This window comes from Periplaneta americana, chromosome 11, assembly GCF_040183065.1.
Source record: "Periplaneta americana isolate PAMFEO1 chromosome 11, P.americana_PAMFEO1_priV1, whole genome shotgun sequence".
NCBI classification, from domain to species: Eukaryota; Metazoa; Arthropoda; class Insecta; order Blattodea; family Blattidae; genus Periplaneta; species Periplaneta americana.
In genome coordinates this window covers 133,619,924-133,640,927 of record NC_091127.1, presented here as the reverse complement: position 1 = coordinate 133,640,927, position 21,004 = coordinate 133,619,924, and the positions used below count along the sequence as shown (strand labels likewise).

Sequence of the window (21,004 nt, the reverse complement as noted above, 5' to 3'; positions counted from 1 at the left end):
TGAAAGGACACGCACCCTAAACGTGGCCAAGAGTTTCAATCTCACTGATGCAACGACGACAGTGGTTTCCGTTTCGGGACCTTCCTGGTATAGCACGCAGTGGACAGACATTAGCTGTCATTTTAAGAGCTAGTCTCCATTCACTGCTAGTGAAGCGATCAGGTTGTCGGATCCATTTATTGGAGGGAGTGAACTCCGTATATAGGATGACGCCTTTCCCTTTCTGATTTAAAGAGCACCAAGATTGAAATGCTCGTTCCCTGAGCTCTTGTCTCAATTTTTTCATTTGAAGTGAATCAGAAGAGATGTTTTGAAGTCCAAGTTTATTTAAACGAACCCAAATTTCACTAGACAAGTTGCGACAAGCGTTGACATGGATATTATGGGATCGTTGTAAAGTCTGACTGCATTGATATGCTGCAAAAAAGCTTCCCAGCTAGATTTAAATAGTCCCAATCCCTTGCATTTTCTGTCGGCATAAAGCATGTTATCTGGTGTTTCGGTGGGAAGCTGGAGTATTTCCTTCAATGTGGTTTTAATGAAAACATCGTGTGTACTCTGTGTATAAAATAAGAATTAATATAATATATTCTGAATTTATGATATTTAAAAACACAGACGTACAGCGGTGAAGGGGTAAAAAATCTTCCAATATAAATTAATTTATATGGGCCTACGTATATATTGATTCTTTGGTACGACCGATAGAGAGAGAAATTCTGGCTTTTGATGGCACCCCAACGGGAACAAGGGAATTCCCTGTTTATCGTCAGCTTTCTCAGAAATTCAAGTGAAAGCACACATAGACAAGATATTATGTGTAATGCACAGCTTCAGATCAATGTACAGATCTTATAATTATTTTATCTCTTCCTCTGTGCAACGTCACATTTACTGGGGAAGAAAAGGAGACGTCAGAAAGGTTGTAATGATTTTTAATACTAAGATAAGCCACTTGAAATGTAACAGTCACTGACCGGCAGAGATAAAATGTAAAAATGTATAGAACATTGATACAATGCTAAGTGGTCGTATAGGGACCGAAGAGTGTGTTCTGTTTCGCTGAACTTCAAGACAATTTTGGCCCAGGGCGTGCGGAGATAAGGTTAGTTGTTCCTAGGTTATATTGACGTAACGTGACGTGCCACAGCTATCAGGAAACAATTTTTTTTAGATTTAATTTAAATTTATTTAATTTATTTAACTAGCTAGTTAGTGAGTACAAATTAAAATTATAAAAAAACAAAAATATTTCTAGCCACTACAGTAAGAGTCAGGCTCGCCTACGGTGTGGTCTTAGCCAGTAGTAATATAACATATAAAATTTAAAGGACAGTTTACTAAATACAGTAAGTAACTTAATTCAAACCGATAAATAACCCACAAGAGCAAAAAAGAAGAAAGAGAAAAAGAGAGAAAAAACATATTTAATATAAATTGACAATGAGACAGAAGCCAGTGATATTCAATAAAACATGAATATAGTCGACAGAAATAAAAGGTAAAAAATAAACACATTAGTTAATATTATCTATCTAGAATAGTTTTATACATTTCTGTTTTAAAAACTTCAATTTTAAAATATTTCAAATTTGGAAAATGATTTTTAATTTTATTATAAAGTCTTGGGCAGAAACTAGCACATTTTAAGAGCTCCACTTGCATGTCATGTAGGCTCAATTAATGGAAAAGTAGGCTTTTGTTTTCGAGTACGATATTCATGTCGATTAGATTTATGTTTTATTTGATTTCTGTGGTAGTAAGTTAGTAAACTATATTTATAAATTTCTTCAATAGTTAACACTTTAAAATCTGTATAAATTAAATTTGTTGGGTAATCCATATTTTTGGTCAGACAAATTCTTATTAATTTGTGTGTAATAAAATTAATGTATAAAGTACAGATGATGCTACTTCACCCTAATTTATTATACCATATTGTGTTAATGATTGTACTAAAGCTAAAAATATTATTCTCAATGCCTCCATAGTGATAAAATTTCGAAGTGTTATGAATTTTGCATCTTGTTTGTGCTGTAGTTGACGTTGTATTCCTGATTCAAAAATAATTACTGAGCCCTGTTCACAATGCATTATAATGATGAAGAGTGACACTACGATAACCTTTCCTACAATTTAAATTATTTATTAATTTATGTAATTCATTTATTTTTACTGGCAGAGTTAAGGCCTTCAAAGCGACACGTGAAGTAGACCTATGATTGTAAAAGAAAATGCGCGACGATTTTGAATTTGATATTAAATTTTGTGAAGAGATGATTCAATATGGTATAGAAACACTGGTGGAACAGTATATAAAAATTCTGGAAACAGTCGGGATATATGTTCAATTCTTACATCTTCTACTGCAGAATATCTGAGAACTCGCTTCGAATATCCTACAACAGTAGTGTCAGAGTTGTAAGATCCAATACCGGTTGTGGAGCTAGATCGGAGCTTGAATTTGCTTTTGTCTGTGGAAACACCGGTGCACGCAACCAGTTTAGTGGAGCGCTCCGCTCCGTTTAGTCCCTGTCTGACATCGCTGTCCTACAACTTTGCGGAATCAACATCAGACTTTATTATCCATTCCTCAATACAGTACCTCTTCCTTTTCATCCTCTTTCACCGTGTCAGTTTGTCGCCTATGGACTCCTTACCTCGTTATATCAGGGCTTGCCGAACAGTTAATCAATTTAAATTAAGAATTAAAATTACATACTTTTACACGGAATTGATTTGTGAGTGTTAGCAAAATTTAATAGGTGGTTGTGTGTGTTTGTATAAATTATCATTTAGGCCTAATATAAAGTGGAAATAGAATATAAATTGTAATTACTTAATTGTGTATTATGTTTAGTCAATATTTCATTATTCACTGAAGACCGTTATTTGTGAATGAAAAAGTAATGACTTTAACATCACTGTATATTTATCAAGCCCTAAATTTTGTCAAAGATAATTCACAAATGCTGACACATAGGAATCATGTTCACCTATACAATACCAGAAACCGTGACCATTTTGATATACCTAAGTGTAGCCTGACCAAAAAAAATTAATAAATATTTTATTACGTCTTTAAAAATTGCAAATAAATTTCCGACACATGTTTTCAATTTGGAAAGGAAGTTCTTAACAGACTTCTCTCTGATTAGATAAGTAACAAACCCTTTTATGATAATAATGAGTTTTTTAATGTTAACTTGTTGAGTGTTTTTGATACAATTTTATTTTTTTTTTTATGTCTTTGTTTATTTTGTATGTAATATTTGACTTTGTCAATTGCACAAATTTGTGTTCACTGACTGTACGATACTCAGTATACTAAATAAGATCCTTAATGTGCATGATAACGATTTTATATTGAAATACTACCACGTTTTATTGTTTCAATTTAAATTTATATTTCACTTCTGGTAATGTGGAAGGGAAGGCCTTATGGCCTTAACTGTACCAGAATAAATAAATAAGTAAGTAAATATATAAATAAATAAGTAAATTATGTAAGTAAAGAAATAAATAAAGAAAATAAATAAACAAATATAAACAAATAAATAAACAAGTAAATAAATAAAGATTATGCTGTACACTCTTTCTTTTTTCAACCACTAAGTGTTCACGCAAAAACTTTTTTTTTTTTTTTTAATATTAGCAAACTATTTGAGAGAAATGCAATCCTCAACGTCTGAAAAATTACATTACGAAAGCTGTGCGACGCGCAAGTATTGGAAGTGTTTTTGACTCTTCAGTAGGCCTATGCTTTACTCACGACATGTCCACGTCATGTCTTCGCCCGACGTCCGAGTCACGTCCTGTCTATGTCTTCTCTGTGTGAATTGCGCGTTACATTCTCCACCTTGACACCGGCACAGACAACAACTGACATTCTGAAAGGAGACTTGGTCAATAGTAGGCCTAATCCTTTCGCACTGCAGTTGCATTTGAACGTCCAGAACTGATTGCCACATTATCACGAAATACTTTCCATCTTCGCTCCTTTGAATATCCATGCTATCCTCATTTCTGAAACATGGTTAAAACCTTTCCGCTCCTTTTCTTTAGTGGATTTAACTGGCTACGTTCTTTGTCGAAATGATAGAGTTGGATTGTTGTGGTGTCTACTTGCGTTCAGATCTGCAACAACAGTTTTGCGACAGTCACCCAGCCAATAAATGCAGCTCGTCTCGAATTTATGTTTAAAGGAATTTGCGCTTCCTATCAGAAATGTTTAATCAGTGTAGTGTAAAAGCCTCTCAGGCTTAGTATGTCAGCGGAGTTTGTAACTGCATTATTGGACTTATCAATCACATTATGAACACGTTTTAAACTTGGGAGATTTCAATATCAATTTGCTAGCGATTGAGTTGCCCGCTACTCGAGAAATTCTGACAATATTCGACTCGTATAATATGACTATTTTACCGTTTTTGCCCACGCATCACACTGCAACATCCGAGACGTTACTAGACCTGATTACTAAGAACACGGACAGGGTAGGCTACTGTCATACGGACAATAACCTGTCATGACATTATTTAACTAACATATTCACTACAATACCCTAAAATGAAGCCAAATACAATAACATTCCGCGACTTGAAACGCATTAACGAGACTAGTTTCTATGAGGATGCTGTGCATCTAGCCTGGCACACGATCTTGACTGCACGCACATTCTTAACGGACTCGTTGTGTCATTGTACGTCAAACACGCTCCAAGGAAAACTAAACGTGTTAAAAGGTGTCCAGCACGATGGATGACAACTAAGATAAAAGACCTGATCTCCGACAGGGATGCTGCTTACCGAAAATATAGACGAGATAAAACTGATGACAACCTACGAAATTACAAACGACTAAGAAATATGACGAATCGAGAAATATCAAATACCAAACTGAAATATATGCACGGACTAATTGATTCAAATATAAACTCTAGGGACATGTGGAAAAATGTTAATTCAATGGGATCTGGAAATACAAAAGGACAGACAGAACAAATCAGCATCTCATTAGAACGCCTCAATAAACACTTCACGCTACGCCAAGTAAATCCCGGTTCAGACGGTGCGTGTTTCTGTGATGGACTCCAAGGTGGCTGGGCGGATGGCTCGCCTGCGTGGTCACAGACCAGAAGTAATGCGCTCTGGTGGCTCCGTGGATGGCTAGCTTGCTGGATTTCGACGGTAGGTTCCTTGCTATTTTTCGTGATGGTCTGCAGGTTGAAGACCAAAGATGATCACATAATATCACCACTGAAACCATGCCGCCATGTTCGTTGTTTTTCAACTAAACCTGTTTTTTTTCTATATTCTTTAGCTTCTAAGAAACAAGAATTAAATATCGGACTTCAGCTGTTTTGCACTTATGGCTTAGTTACTTTATTACGACATTTACTACTATTAATGTAGGACTTTAATTGTTTTCCACTTACGGTTTACTTTCTTTCTGACCATGAGTGTTGGCAACAGATGAAGCAGCAGAATGATTTTCCAATTTGAACTGTGAAATGAGCAAGCTCCGTGTGAGCAACTACCATCACCGTAGGCAACACGGGAGCGAGCCAGTCAGCACGAAGGCTTATATCCGCGCAGCCACCTTGGAATCCATCACAGAAACACGCACCGTCTGAACCAGGCTTAACAGTACTGACCATACCACACAGCGACAGACAATGGCAAAACCTCAGGTAGTTGACCCATTCATACGTTACACCAACTGACGTTAAGAAAGCTCTTAAACGCAACGAACCCAAAACTCTGTTATTTATCTATGCCCAAATCGGCAGATTTGACGATATTAATATCCCAATGATAAACAAACTGACTGACATAATCTTACCAACACTGACACACATTTTCAACGCTTCGCTGACGATATCTATTTTTCCTAAACCTTGGAAATATGCCTTTGTGCGCCTTATACCCAAGTTAAAACGCAGATTACCCCCAACGACTATCGACCTATTAGCATTCTACCTACCTTGGCGAAGGTGTTAGAGATAATATTACACAGAGAACTCACTGACTACCTAAACATATATGAGCTCCTAGACACATATCAGTCAGGTTATCGGACTCGACACAATACAGCGACTGCAGTGTTGGAAGTAACGGAAGACATCCGCAAAGCTATGGACGAACGTAAAATTACAATACTGACACTATTAGACTTCAGTAAAGCGTTTGACACTGTAAATATACAGTAGAATTACTGACGAGAAAATTACGATCACTCCAACTATCAGAAAACACAGTTTCTTGGTTCTCCTCATATCTCAGCGAACGTCAGCAGTGTGTTTCCATTGGAAGTAGAAGTTCCTCTTGGCGTATCGTTGATTCCGTAGTCCCTCATAGATCTGTCCTATGACCACTACTATTCACTATTTACGTAAATGATACCCTTCGACTCTACAGCACTCTAAATATCACCTTTACGCAGACGATTTACAAATCTATATCCATAAATCCCTGACTCACTCAATGACGCAATACGTAATCTTAACGAGGACCTTGAATCTATATCTGCATGGACCAGAAAGTTCGGTTTGACTCTCAATGCAAGAAAATCACAAGCAATCCTAGTGGAGCATCAACGTCTATTATGCAACATTACTCCTGCTCTCCCAGTAAAATTAAACGGCACAATAATCCCTTTTGCTTCCTGTGTTAAAAACCCTGGAGTTTACTTCGATACGCATTTAAACTGGAATACCCAAGTAACTCATATTATCAAAAAGTGCTTTCCATATTACATTCCTTAAACGGCATTCTAAAATTTCTCCCGCTATCACTAAAAAATACTAATGGGAACACTAGTAATGCCCCACTTTGGTTATTGTGACTTCTACTGACTGACCTAAATGTCAATCAGTCGCAAAGATTACGTGTTCATAATTCTTGTGTTCGTTTCGTCTGCGATGTCCGTCGCGCTGACCACATTATCCCATCATTCCTCGCTACGTCTTAACGAACATAGAAATTTTCATTCCCTTGTTCTCCTTTTCCAAGTCCTTCACACCTCTACACCTACCTACCTTGCCTCCAGTTTCAGTTACCTATCGTTATCAGAATCTCTTCAATACCCACGAAAAATTGACTCATACTAGTCATACCAACACATAAGACATCATTGCATTCATCATCATAACAATCTCGCTATCACGCTTGTGGAATACCCTACCCAGGGACACCAGGGACTGTCGGAATTTAACAGTGTTCAAAAACAAACTCATTAAGCATTTTCTTACTGCGTAGAGTGCCATGCAGTAAACTGAGTATTCTAACTCATTGCAAATGTTTCGAAACTGTTATTGTTTTGTTCCGCTTTACAGTTGCACAGTCAGCTACTTACGTCTAAATATTTAATCATTTTTCTTAATCACTAATATATTAGGTAAACAATATACTGTACTGTATTAGTACCTTTTGTACCAATTGTGATCTTATCTTTGTACTAGTATATATGTATATACTATTATTATGATTATTATTATTTCTCTCATTATTTTTGCATTTGTTTTTTTTCTATTTGTATCTGCAACTTTACTAGCCTACTATTTCTTATTTCCTTCTTCTCTCTGAATTTATTTCTTGTATATGTCTATTTGTATTCTGATGGTGTGGTAGAGAAGGTCTAATGGCCTTAACTCCGCCAAATTAAATAAATAAATAAATAAATAAATAAATAAATAAATAAATAAATAAGTAAATAAAAATACAAATAGATAAACAAATAAATAGATAAATAAATAAATGAATAAATAAATAAATAAATAAAATAAATAATTAATAAATGAAGGAAAGTTGATATAAAGGTATTAAAAATAAAAATCATTTTCTACAAAAGTAATATTTAAAGACAGGTCATAATCTACACCTCATTTCAGTTTGGTTGATAGGCTTTCCCCTCTACTCTCACTCCCTACCAACAATGAAGGGGAAGATGCTACTATCCATTTCACAAACGTTCGACTAATTGACTTCCTACATAGTGACAAATTTTATTTCAGAAAGTGATTACCGGTACTGTCCATACCAAGCGTTTATATTGAATTTTATTACTGTTTATATTAACTGGCACATTAAAAAACCGCTGATAATAGATGATAAATGTTTTCTCCACCGCTAGTTGCTACTCTACAACATCCACAATGGGACAATTTGCATTGTGTCGCTCCCCCTGACTTCATAATACAAACTGACATTCCTAAATGTAATTAATTATATTAGTTGAAAATATTGTAAGAACTACACAAAAATATACTCTAATATGAAACTGTCAATCATCTGTGACACTGTATTTTATATTCACTTATATACTTTATTTAATATTTTATTTTCTAGTGTGTACAGCTTGGGGGGGGGGCAGGTATAAGAGGTAACAGCTACCAGTCTGTCACTGACGGACTCAGGACAAGTAGAAGGGGAACGAAATGCCTTCGCATCCTCTCAACTTGTATGAAATGTCGTTTAGAAACGAAAAACAGTCTTTCTAAAAATGGGCTTTTGAAAGTAGTCAATTAGCCAATGTGCTGAAAGTCCTTTACACTATGTACACTAGAATACGCAATTTTTACTATTTACAGTATACGGTCATAAAGAATGTAGGGTTACACTGATCAAACATATGTACACTATTATAGGCGTAAATTATTTACAAAATAAGTAGGCTATATGAGTAGTATTATTAAATAAAATACAGTACTTTGCATTACAGTACACAACAATGTACATGTTAGTATAAATAATATTTGATCAATGTAGGCATAAATTCTTTATGACAATATAAATAGTAAAAATAACGTATTATAGTGTGCATAATGTAAATAATTTAAATTGCGAATATTAGTGTAACTTAAAATGGTTCATGTTTTGTTCTGCCGAACATGACTAAAGAAGATTCGCGCTAGCATATAGTCAAGTCCATCGTTGCAAGTTTCACGAACGTCATGGACTTAAAAACTCCAGTAATATTTTAATCTTGTAGCCTCGTGTGACTAAGTAGGGTCCGTAGTCATTATATTTAGGTCAAGTAAAGTATTCAACTATGAAATACGCCGTAAGAAATTATCTTCAACCTAATATTAACTAAATTATTTATTGACATATACTTCCCCTTCACCAGTTTGCCAATGTCCGGGTGAAGATTTCATAAGCTTAGTAGCAAGAAGCAACCATGTGAAAATCTTAATATTGGCATGCCACACGCACGATAGTAATCACTTTTTAAATACCTGTTCAAATAAATAGATTCAACCAAATATTCAGAGAAAACGGCTTGCAAATGACAGCAATTAAGGCAAAGTCGTTTCATTTTTTTCATTTCATTTATTATATTCCACAGATCTTTCATTAGCATTGAAGCTTTAAGATACTGAACAAGTGAAGAGTTACACAATTTTTTGGCGAGGTGAGATGAGACCGAGGATTCGCCACAGATTACCTGATATTTGTCTTACGGTTTGGGAAAACCTTGGTAAAAATCAACCAGGTAAACAGTCCGAGCGGGAATCTAAGAAAAGACCGAGCGGTGCTCAGAATCAGTAGGCAAGCGAGTCTGCCGACTGAGTAGCAGTAGTAGCAGCAGCAGTAACAGTAGTAGTAGTAATAGTAGTAGTAGTAGTTTAATCGGTTTTCTTCATGGCGAGACGTGAAGGCAGGAATCCCTCAAGGATCTGGACTAAGGTCTCTACTCTTTGCTATTTACATTAACGACATCTCTACTGCCCTTAAACATTGCCAGCACCATCTCAATGCAGATGATCTTAAGATATATACGGGCTGGAAATGAAATAACCCTGCAGATTTTCAGAGCAAATAGCTCATGCTGTATGTAACAAAAACAGTGTACATATTGGTGGAAAGTTTATAGTTTTCTCAGAATTTTTTTTCTCAAATGTTTAACAGCCTCTTACTCGGTAACTGTTGCGAGCAGCGTAGTGATTTTTGTCCATATCGATAGAAAATGCAATAAAGAACCGTTTATTCCTCTGGCGAATTTCCATAGCGTGGATGGTTTTCGTGTAAATTTAATTTAAAACCCGATAATTTTAAGCCACTGAACGATGCGAACAGATTGCAATATTACCAGGGAGGGAGAGGTTCACCTAGGTCTATCTTGTCAAGGTCACTCGCCACTACGAGAGGATTGTGGCTCACGTGGCAATTGTAGCAGTTGTACCTATAAAAAAATGTTGTTACGTTAAATTTATCAGACTATATATAAAATCGAGAACTCTGTGTAGAATATGTTCGTATTGATACATATTCAAACAAACGGTTTAATCCGAAACTGTAATATTAAATATGCTTAATGAATAATAATTATACAATATATTTTTAGTAGCTTATTTTATAACGGTGTGTCAACATCTCAGGTTATTTAGCGTCTGAAAGAAATTAAGGTGATAATGTCGTGAAATAAGTTCGGAGTCCAGCACCAATTGTTACCCAGCATTTGTTCACATAGGGTTGAGAGAAAAACCCGGATAAAACCAGGTAGCGTGCCCCAATCGGGATTCGAACCCAGACCACTTGGTTCCGCGATCAGACGCGCTAACTGTAACTCCACAGGTGTGGAGTAATATATTATTTCCCCCCTCACATAATGAATAAGTGCATTCTAAACTACTGCAATTTTTAATAGTCTGAAGTATGGAAAACAAGTTTATAACAATTCGATTTTTGAAATCACTGAAATTTAATTATCTCACACTTCAAATATTGCATAAGAAAATGTCTACTTCGTTTGTAAGTATTGTAAGGCACATATGTGTACTTAAAAATCATTCGGTATTCACAAATTATCAAGTTTGTACTTTTGCTTCCGCTGCTACGAATGGCGAGAAGATTTATAAATTTGTAAAAAAAACATTAAAATAATTGTACACCTGAAATAAGTAAACTCAATAGTAAAACAAAAACGAACAAATACAACCTATGCATTTAGTATGTTTACTATGAAGACAAACTAGGAACTATCAGCTGAGTTGTCAATCATATGGCCACTGTAGAAAAGACGAACCACGGCTATGGCAAATTAGTATGGTTCACTTTGACATCCCAGAAAACTCACTTAATGATAGCCTAACAAAATTAAATCATGATCTCATGTCAATCAGAAGCTGGGCTAGAAAATGCGGGCGAAACCTTAATCCAGGTAAAACGCAATTAAATATACTAGGCCTAGAACATCAAGGATTACTATTCTCCATTATAATTAATACACGTTTGCCAACGATTCTTAACTCTAGTATTATACCATTCAATACTACCCTTAAAAACTTGGGTTTCTTTTCGACTCGAATCTCAGGCGGAATGCACAATAAAATGTCTGTAAGAAAAATTTCTCAATCTTGCATACACTAAAAGGACTGAAAAATGTCTTTCCTTCTTAACTGAAACAGATCTTCATTATTCCGACATTTTGTATAGTGATCTTAGTGTTGAATTGTCTATAGTAATTTCAGACCTCGAGTTACATATTTTATTAGAAATATTTCGTGAATAAAATAGAATTGTAAATAATACGAGTATATATCTAAAATTCGCTCACAAAATGTTTGTATATTTATGAACACTTAATCTATTCTGACATTGCGAAGTTGAAACAGATGAATATCGATTGGTACAACAAAGAAATTGGATATTATTCAGTAATGCCAGTTGAGAAAAGCGAAATACAGGTTTAACACTGTTCATTACATGTACTGCATTTTTCTCTTGTTTTTATAACAAATACATTTTCATTATCTCCTGAAATCATAATTTAAATTTAAACATTTTATAATATAATTGCAAATAACCTGATTAATACGTTAATTAAATGAACAATTGTTATGAAGGAGTGTCATTTTCTTTAGATACAATGGACATGGAATTAGAAGATGAAGCTGTAGATATGGAAATAGGAATTCGCACTTTATTTAGTACAATGGATTCATGCTCAACGATTTACGGGAAAAATTGGCTATACTGACTAAACCAGGGCTGGGCGTCGGCAGCGGATCCAGACTCTAAACGGGGACGCTTAATATTCATCCGATACTCAATCAACGCTGCGCGGTGTTCGGCGGGGAAGAAAGGGGATGAAGAGAAATCATATGGCTTCCCGTGAGAGAGTAGAATCTGCTCTTGCTGCCCAGCTCTGGACTAAACAAAAGAACGACCATGCGATAAATTGAAAAGGATAAATCGAACTACAAGAATTATCGCGATGTATGACTGTGATTATTTGAAATTCAAATTTTCATTACACTTTATTGGTCGAAAATGGAACGACGTCATATAAACGAAATAGCCATTGAAACTTCAGCGTGTTCATAATGCTTGTGCCCCTTTCATTTTTAATAGCCGTCGCTGTGATCATGTCTCCGAGTATTTCTTACAATAAATTATCTTGGCTTCGTTTACGAGAGAGACGTTCAGTCCATTCATTTTGTTTGCTGTATCAATTGTACAAGTAAATAACTCCACATCTATTTAACCATACACTGGTCAAAAGAAAAAGTTTCGCATATTACAGAATTTTTTATTTCTGGATCAAATGTGCCACAAATTTCTATGTATTTCTACTACACGTCAGTTACTTAAAGAAAAAACAAAATAAAATTCCTAACTTCTTACACACATAATGAAAAAAGAAATGTGTTTTAATTTGCAACAAGTCCAAACCTCATTGATTTGACAAAACAAAACAAAAACACATCTTGAATTAATTGAATAATGTGTATGGCCTCCATGAACTCGTAGACATTCCTGGACACGACGTGGCATACTGAAAGCCAGGTTATCCAATTTATTTTGAGCCACTCTCATAGACCAACTTGTTTGAACTGTTGATTGTGACGAACTGATTAACTTTGAATGGTAAACACATGAAACTTGTTTCAAAAATGATAAAAAGGCAAGGTAGAATACTTTTTTCTCTGATATGGGTCTTATATGGATTGTATGACAATATGCAAAGCTTCTTTTGACCTAGGTAGTAATTATCATAATCATGTTGATAGTTAGCCGATAAGCAGGGAACAATTTAAAAGTATATATGTATATGAGGGCCGTCTATATGTTTACCTAAATACAATAGAGTTTTAAATACTATATTACATTCATTAAAAGATTAACTTTTTCGGCATTAGGATGCCATCTTCAGATTAATAATAATACGTAAAATTGATCACACTAAATACATGGTTTTTTAGAGAATCAATTATAATATGTACAATATCTACAATGTAAATATGGTTAAAAATTAAAATGTTCAATATTAGAATTATAAAAGGCGTGACTGGTAGTTTGATACATAGTGAGGTTGTTGTTCAAATTCTTCCGGCGGAAGATAATGTCACGTTGCGAGAGTCATCTTGGCCGAGTTTTATTCTAACACGAGTTAAATATTTTAAGAAACTAATTCAGATGTAAGTTTTTGTCTGTTTGAAAAGTTTTAAAGCATTTGATGGGTACTTCGTGATAGCTCGGCTATAATCAGGGTGCAAATTAATGAGGGGGATGGAGGGATTTGGAAAGTTATCCTCCTCTCATAAATTCATATAAACATCCCTGCCAGGGATAACTTCTAACTTCCCCTCACAAAATACAATTGTTTTAATACGAGTACGAGTATAATATGTACTTTATAAAGTACAAATTAAGCAAAGAAAATAATATTTCTGTACTGTTCTCCAACCAGGAGATCAACAGTGAAAGGAATGTGCTTACTATTGCGTCATCTATTGGAACGAAGTAGATCAATAATATTACCGTTATAACGTCAGTTTAAAAACCATACGCTCTCCTGCATATGTTATTTCCTGTATGAAGAGATTAAAAGACCAGGAGATTAACTGTGATGTAATTTTGTAACTAGGGTAGTATCAATATGTCCGTATCAATGTTATGGTTTGTGCTGTGAGAGCTAGCCAATAGAGAGAAGAATTCCCACGTGTGTGACCTTATGACATCTTATGACATCAACATTCATTCACAGCATTACCCCGCTTCGTTTCATCCGGCAGAGACTTTCTCGTGGTTGGAGCACACTATATCACCACCAGCAAGTGACAACAATCAATAACCTAGAAATTACACATTTTATCTTAAGCCTGTTCACGGATATAATTATTATTATTATGATCAAGATGCAAGACAAGCAATTCAGTGCGACCAAGCGTGGAGCCGTATCGAATGAGGATAATAATTTTATGTATGGTATTCTCTATCTAGGATTTTATCCCCCCTCATCAGAAATCTTAATTCGCACCCTCGCTATAACTGATTCTCGGGGTCGAGTTCACATAGTACGTATACATGCTAATGTACAGCTGTCAAAAGAAAAAGTGGCCGCTCTCTTGAAACAAAGTTCCCTTCGGGTATCTTCGCTACAATTCGGAGACAGGCGATGTTACATGTTGTTGGACCACGTTGCCTGATATCTACAGTTATAATTCAAGTATTCTGTGTGTTATTCGATAGCGTAATGGTAGCGTTCAGGCCTCTTATTCATGAGGTCCTGCGTTCGACAACAACCTCGTGCTTTTTATGTTCTTCTTTGTTCTGTTTTTAAGAGAGACAAACTATACATAGCTCCTTTCTCTTTTACGATTATTTTAGTAATTAACATCAGGTTCATTAATATATTATGCCATGACTTTATCATTATGATATTGTAGCTGCAAATGGAAAGAAAAAAGATTTTATTCTCAATAAAAATATCTTTCGTGGCATAAACAAAACAAATTTACTGGCGTCGGCCTTAAAACATTCAAACAATTAAGCGTTCAAAAAACAAAACAAAAAGCCACAATTCAATATTTAGTCTATCTTCCTCTTATCTCGATCATCTTGCAGTCGAGTGGGCATGGAATTGACTAGTCTTTGCAAATAGCGACTGTTCTTAGACACGATATTCCAGGCATTCTGAACATACATAGGCCTACATAAGTGTTCTTTCCATGGGCAGGTCTTTCATTGCAAACCCAGCAATCTCCAATCTTTCCTATTTTCTGCCTTCCTCTTAGTCTCCGCATATGATCCACATATCCTAATGTCGTCTATTATTCTTTTCAACCAGAGACCCAACCAATTCCTTTTTCTCTTTCTAATCAGTTTCAGCATCATTCTTTCTTCACTCACTTTTTCAAACACAATTTTATTTCTTATTCTGTCTGTCCACTTCACACGCACCGTTCTTCTCCACATCCACATTTCAAATGCTTCAATTCGTTTCTCTTCATTTCGTCGTAATGTCCATGTTCCTTCCCCATACAATGCCACACTCCACACAAAGCAATTCACTAGTCTCTTCCTTAGTTCTTTTTCCAGAGGTCCGCAGAAGCTTCCTTTGTTCATGTTTGCAGTTTTTCTTGGGAAGGATAGGTCTAAATGCGGTAACATCCCGTTGCATTCCGCACACCACTATCTCTTTCGCATCTTATTAAATTCCAGGGGGCCCAAGCGTGGAGATGAGGAGAGTGGATTTGACTAATTGGGCCCTCCGGACTTCACCGAAAGTCACGGCAAGGATTAAATATTCTATCAGGATATTTGACCCGATCAGAGACCGGGAAATCTCAATTAGCCTTTGCCCCCCGCATCCTGGACTAGCTTCTACGAATCATCAGAAAATCTTAGAGTGTGATTGGGCCAATTTTTCCGAAAATGTTTCCACATTTTTGCCCTCGTAGCTCAGCGGACGAACGTCGGAATTTAGATGTCAACGTCCCAGGTTCAATTCCTCGTTACTCCTTTTCATTTTATTGTGGTTCAAGATAGTATAATGTAATAATACAAAAAGAAAAACTAATACCAGTATTATGCAACTGGATTTTTCCAAACCTAATATTAAATTTATGTTATTACAATATAAATAATTTGAATATTATTTATACAGTATCACTAAAGAACGATAACAGAATATAAATGATAAATATGGGTTTGTTTAATTAATATAAGATATTACATAATATATATTTAATTATCTAAATAAAATAACCTATTTTACAAACAAAGATGGTTATTTGTGTTATAATAATTACTTACATAAAATACAGATTATTTATATTGCGAAAGAACAATAACAATATAAATAACTTGAATATTATTTTATAATGGTAATGAAGGAAAACAGAATATAAATGATAACTTGAATATTATTTAAATCGCTAAAGAACGATAACGATATAAAAAACGTGAATATTATTCATATCGGAATTTCACAGATTTATTGCAGATGTATTTAAGAAATTGTAGAAGAATAGTAATTAGTAACAGTGTCCTATTTATTCTTCTTCGAGCCAAATTTGCAACTTTTAAAAGTGTGGTTACTATGTTGAAGTGTATGTGTTGCAACGGATGCTTGATTTGTTATGTATGTCAGCCAGTTATGGGATGCTTGATGTCGTCGCAATGTCGTAATTATAGTTTGATTGTGTTTCTGTGACTTTGTGTATTAATTTATGATGTATGGTACAGAAAGCTGCATATTTGTGTTATAGAAGTGTTACGTATGTGTGTTGTTAATGTTTTGCCTAATTTAAGGATTGTTTATGTTTTGTTTACATCGCGTAAGCTAATTTAATTTTCTTTTCCATTTCTCTTTATGCTTATCTTTTTTGTGTATAAAACTATAGCCCTAACATACATATGTAAAATAGGGCTAACCCCCATTGGAGATACAATAATAATATTTATTATTCATATCGTTATAAAACGATAACAGAATACGAATGATGACTTGAATTTTATTCATATCTCTAAAGAACGATAACAAAATATAAATAACGTGATATCCATAAAGAACGATAACTGGATATAAATGATAATTTGAATATCATTTACATCGCTAAAGAACGATTAAAAATAAAATGAACCCACAACCTTTGAATCATTAATCAAGGACTCTACCGCTGGTCTACGAGGCACAGATATGGAACACTTTCAAAGTTCCGGAACTGCTTGTACAAGCACATGCATCGTGTAACATCGCCGCGACCCGAAGTGAACTTTGAAAATATTCGCTGTTCACGAGTGCGGCCACTTTTTTTTTTTTTTGACAACTGTACATCAAATGACGACGTGATGTAGAGGGAGTTGTATATGAGGGGCTCACAACCAGAGTGGATCAAGTCCACCTGTGGTCAGTTTGTGGATTAATACAATCTCGGATGAAGAAAACGCCATAACAAACAAAGTCCATAACTCATTTGTTACTCCACAGAGAGCAGCATTTCCTATAGAAGGTGAAGGTTGCTAAGCGTAAGCCAGGAACTTTAAGACTCAATATCTCAGAACTATTCCAAATAGACTTGGTCCACTCTGGTTGTGAACCCCTCATATATGGGCATAGGTGGGGGTTGCTTTACGATGATTAATTTGAATAGGTTGTATAATGAGATTGTTGAATTACTAATTTGTTCGTTTAAAATTCTAAATGAACAAAAATGAACAAATTAGTATTTCAACAAACCCTTGTGTAGTCGCGTGTTTCCTATACCTTTAATAGCCGCATCACGGAAAAAACCTTCGAGTTATTTTATTTTGTAAAATATGTATCCAAAATTATAAAAGACATTTTATTCCCTTTTAGTCCTATATTACACATGTTCACTTAATTATCCACTCTCTAGCAGTCTCGCTGTAGGGGCAATAGCACCAAAATTTCTAATTTTTTGTAATGTGATAGTCCTGTGAGTTGCTTTTATTCAGAAATCGGCTGGCTATTTTTCCATTGGTCTCTTGCACCTGCTGGTGTACTTATTACATGTGCGGAAACACTTGTACAATTGTAATTTTTTATTATTAGAAGAGCTGGAAGGTTTTACGAAACAATATACGAATTAGCAAATAATGTTTACTGATATAGTGGCTAATGTTACAAAATGTGAAATCTTGATATTACACCCAATACAGAATTTCAAGAATAACACGAGAGATAAATCCTTCTGGGGTTCCACTTTGTGATTTAAGACAGCGATCATAAGTCGGATCCCGGCCATTTAGGCACATAGAATGTTGGACATTGTGCCACTGTCACACATCTGTGACACAGTGCATGAGGGTTAGCCACTAAAGGGAAACTGAGAGGTGGAACTTAAACTGAGAGGATTCAATCCGGCATCGGAACTGAAATTCGGTGTGGCTTAGTCGATAAAGAGTAAGCTGAAAACCTGGGTTCGAATCCCGAGTGTTTTAGATTTCTCCGCTCCACCCATTCCTCATTAGTTCTACAAGTTTATAATGCATCACAAAACTGTAGGACCAATATTGTGTTAATACGTTTTCTTACTTTTCTCAAAACATAGGTGAATGGACGTACTTCTCTTTTCGAATCAGTGATTCAATTATAAAATCAACCCCAGGTCGAACGGGGGTCCAATTACACAGCGATCTTTACTTTATCAATACGCTACAAAGAGCTCCACAGAGGTGTAATGAAAGATTTTATGTTTGCTACCTATAATGTTCAATTTTAAACAAAAATGTGCTTTATGCCATACAGAGGAAATATAGTCATGTGACCTGACACATTCAATAAAGATCGCTTCTCGTATTATGTCATTTTTAACTAATATCATTTTATTTAATACTAGCTGAAGGCATCCGGCGTTGCCCGGGTTGTCCTTTTTGTTTCTTTTTTTGATTAAACTAGTTTGAGACTTTTCGGAAATCTCAGAAACTCAATTATAGACAACCAAAAGAATATAATAAAATACTTATCTTTAATAAGCTTTCCTCGTCCATAAAGATGAATCTTTACATAGTGTCACTTACTTGAATTAATGAACTTCTTAGCCAATGCCTGAAAGAATTAACTCAATTTAAAACTACAGATCAGGCAACGAAAGAAAATTTATCTTTCGAAGAGGTGGAAAAATTCAAATATCTTGGAGCAGCAGTAACAAATATAAATGACACTCGGGAGGAAATTAAACGCAGACAAAATATGGGAAATGCGTGTTATTATTCGGTTGAGAAGCTTTTGTCATCTAGTCTTCTGTCAAAAAATCTGAAAGTTAGAATTTATAAAACAGTTATATTACCGGTTGTTCTGTATGGTTGTGAAACTTGGACTCTCACTTTGAGACAGGAACAGAGATTAAGGGTGTTTGAGAATAAGGTTCTTAGAAAAATATTTGGGGCTAAGAGGGATGAAGTTACAGGAGAATGGAGAAAGTTACACAACACAATCCTGCACGCATTGTATTCTTCATCTGACATAATTATGAACATAAAATCCAGACGTTTGAGATATGCAGGACATGTAGCACGTATGGGCGAATCCAGAAATGCATATAGAATGTTAGTTGGGAGGCCGGAGGGAAAAAGACGTTTGGGGAGGCCGAGACGTAGGTGGAAAGATAATATTAAAATGGATTTGAGGGAGGTGGAATATGATGGTAGATACAGCATTAATCTTGCTCAGGATAGGGACCAATGGAGGGCTTATGTGAGGGCGGTAATGAACCTCCGGGTTCATTAAATGCCAGTAAGTAAGTAAGTTTTTATTTATTTATTTATTTATTTATTCATTTATTCATTTATTTATTTATTCATTTATTCATTTATTCATTTATTTATTTATTTATTTATTTATTTATTTATTTATTTATTATGGCGTAGTTAAGGCCATCAGATCTTCTCTTTCACATCACCAGAAATACAAATAAAATAGTAAAAAAATCAAACTTTAAAGAAAGTTAAATCAAATGAACATATACATGGGCTACAGTCACACAAATTTTAAATTATTAACAATCCCAATGTCACAGCCGCTGACATAAGAATGTGATCAGAGCATTAAGTTTTTTTCTTTCTTTTAGTCTGTTCAATTGCAACTAGACATAAATATGAACGAATAACAGAAGAAATGCGACTTACTTTTGTAGGCCCATGGTTTTCCAGCACTTAAACTATCGTTGTAGAAGCGAATGTGTGTCTGACACAATTCGGACTTTGGCCATGCTGAAATGGACGTGGGCAGTTCCTCCAGAGCTTTCATCAGCTGCTTGAAATGAATGTCTCCATAGCCTGTCGGTGATGCCAACGCCTGGTTGAACAGTGACCCACGTAATAGCCCGCAGATAATGAGGACGACCACATACATGTTGCACCTGACAGTGTTCGCTACTAACTACAGGTCCCAGTGCAACCGTCCGCCTTAGGGTACCTACACTTTGGAGCGACGATGAACGATAAAAGAAATGAACTAGTGACGCTTTGGTATTATCAAAGAATTAGGGGTTCATATCTGAGCAACAAGGACGCAGGAAGCGAACATTTTTATTTATCAGTAGAACAGTGATGTCAAAGCAAGCGCACTTTTCTGAACTTGACGTCGTGCGCGGCCTCTCAGCCGGAAAATGAATCTAGATCTATAGACTATGGCTGTGAAAATCTACACTACCAGATGAAGATAAAGACTCTTTGGTAAACAGCATTTCTAAAAGGAACTCTATCGCTTACTAGATACTTTCTTTAGAATACTATATAAGCAAATTTTAATTCCTTAAACTTAAACTATATAGCTCCCACTTTCCTTGATTTTAATAAAATTTTTAATAGTATCTAGCACTGTTGTATTTGATGGAAATCAATATCTATTCTGTAAGAATTTTAATAGTCGTCTATAAAGCAGAAGTTACCAAGCAAAAACTTACAGATTGTCTTCCATCCACAACACAGCATTTGATATTCATCAAAGATCAAGCTTGGGCTCTCCTCCATATTGCCTGTATATATCAGGTATACCCAATTGAAATCAGAACTCTGTCGTCGATTTGCAAAAAGGGACATGTTCAAAATAACAAAGTGTTGGAAAATCGGAAAAAGTATAACTAAGTTAACAAATTAAAATGTTTATATATTTTTTCTAATTAGATCACTGGGTAGATACATACATTCAGGATCCATGAACATTTTAGTTTTTTTTTAAAGTCTGTTATGGTTTCTTGCGATTTCCCAAGGCTTTGTTATTTTGTATGTGTCCCCTTTTGCAAATCGAC

At 35.2% G+C, this 21,004-nt stretch overlaps 1 protein-coding gene across 4 annotated transcripts in view; it reads right to left on the bottom strand.

Annotated features, from left to right (window-relative positions):
- The window catches only part of LOC138709354 (nose resistant to fluoxetine protein 6-like), a 151,647-nt gene extending 131,484 nt beyond the window's left edge, over nt 1-20,163 (bottom strand). For 3 of the 4 annotated variants that reach the window (XR_011334917.1, XM_069840067.1, XM_069840069.1), the window contains exon 1: nt 19,881-20,163. Coding sequence is in view for 3 of the 4 variants with exons in the window: in XM_069840067.1 (XP_069696168.1) it covers nt 19,881-20,106 (226 nt within the window). In the remaining variant the exon portion in view is untranslated. The remainder of the gene's footprint in view (nt 1-19,880) is intronic. The other variant, XM_069840066.1, reaches the window with a different exon arrangement.
- Between the last annotated feature and the right edge of the window lie 841 nt (nt 20,164-21,004).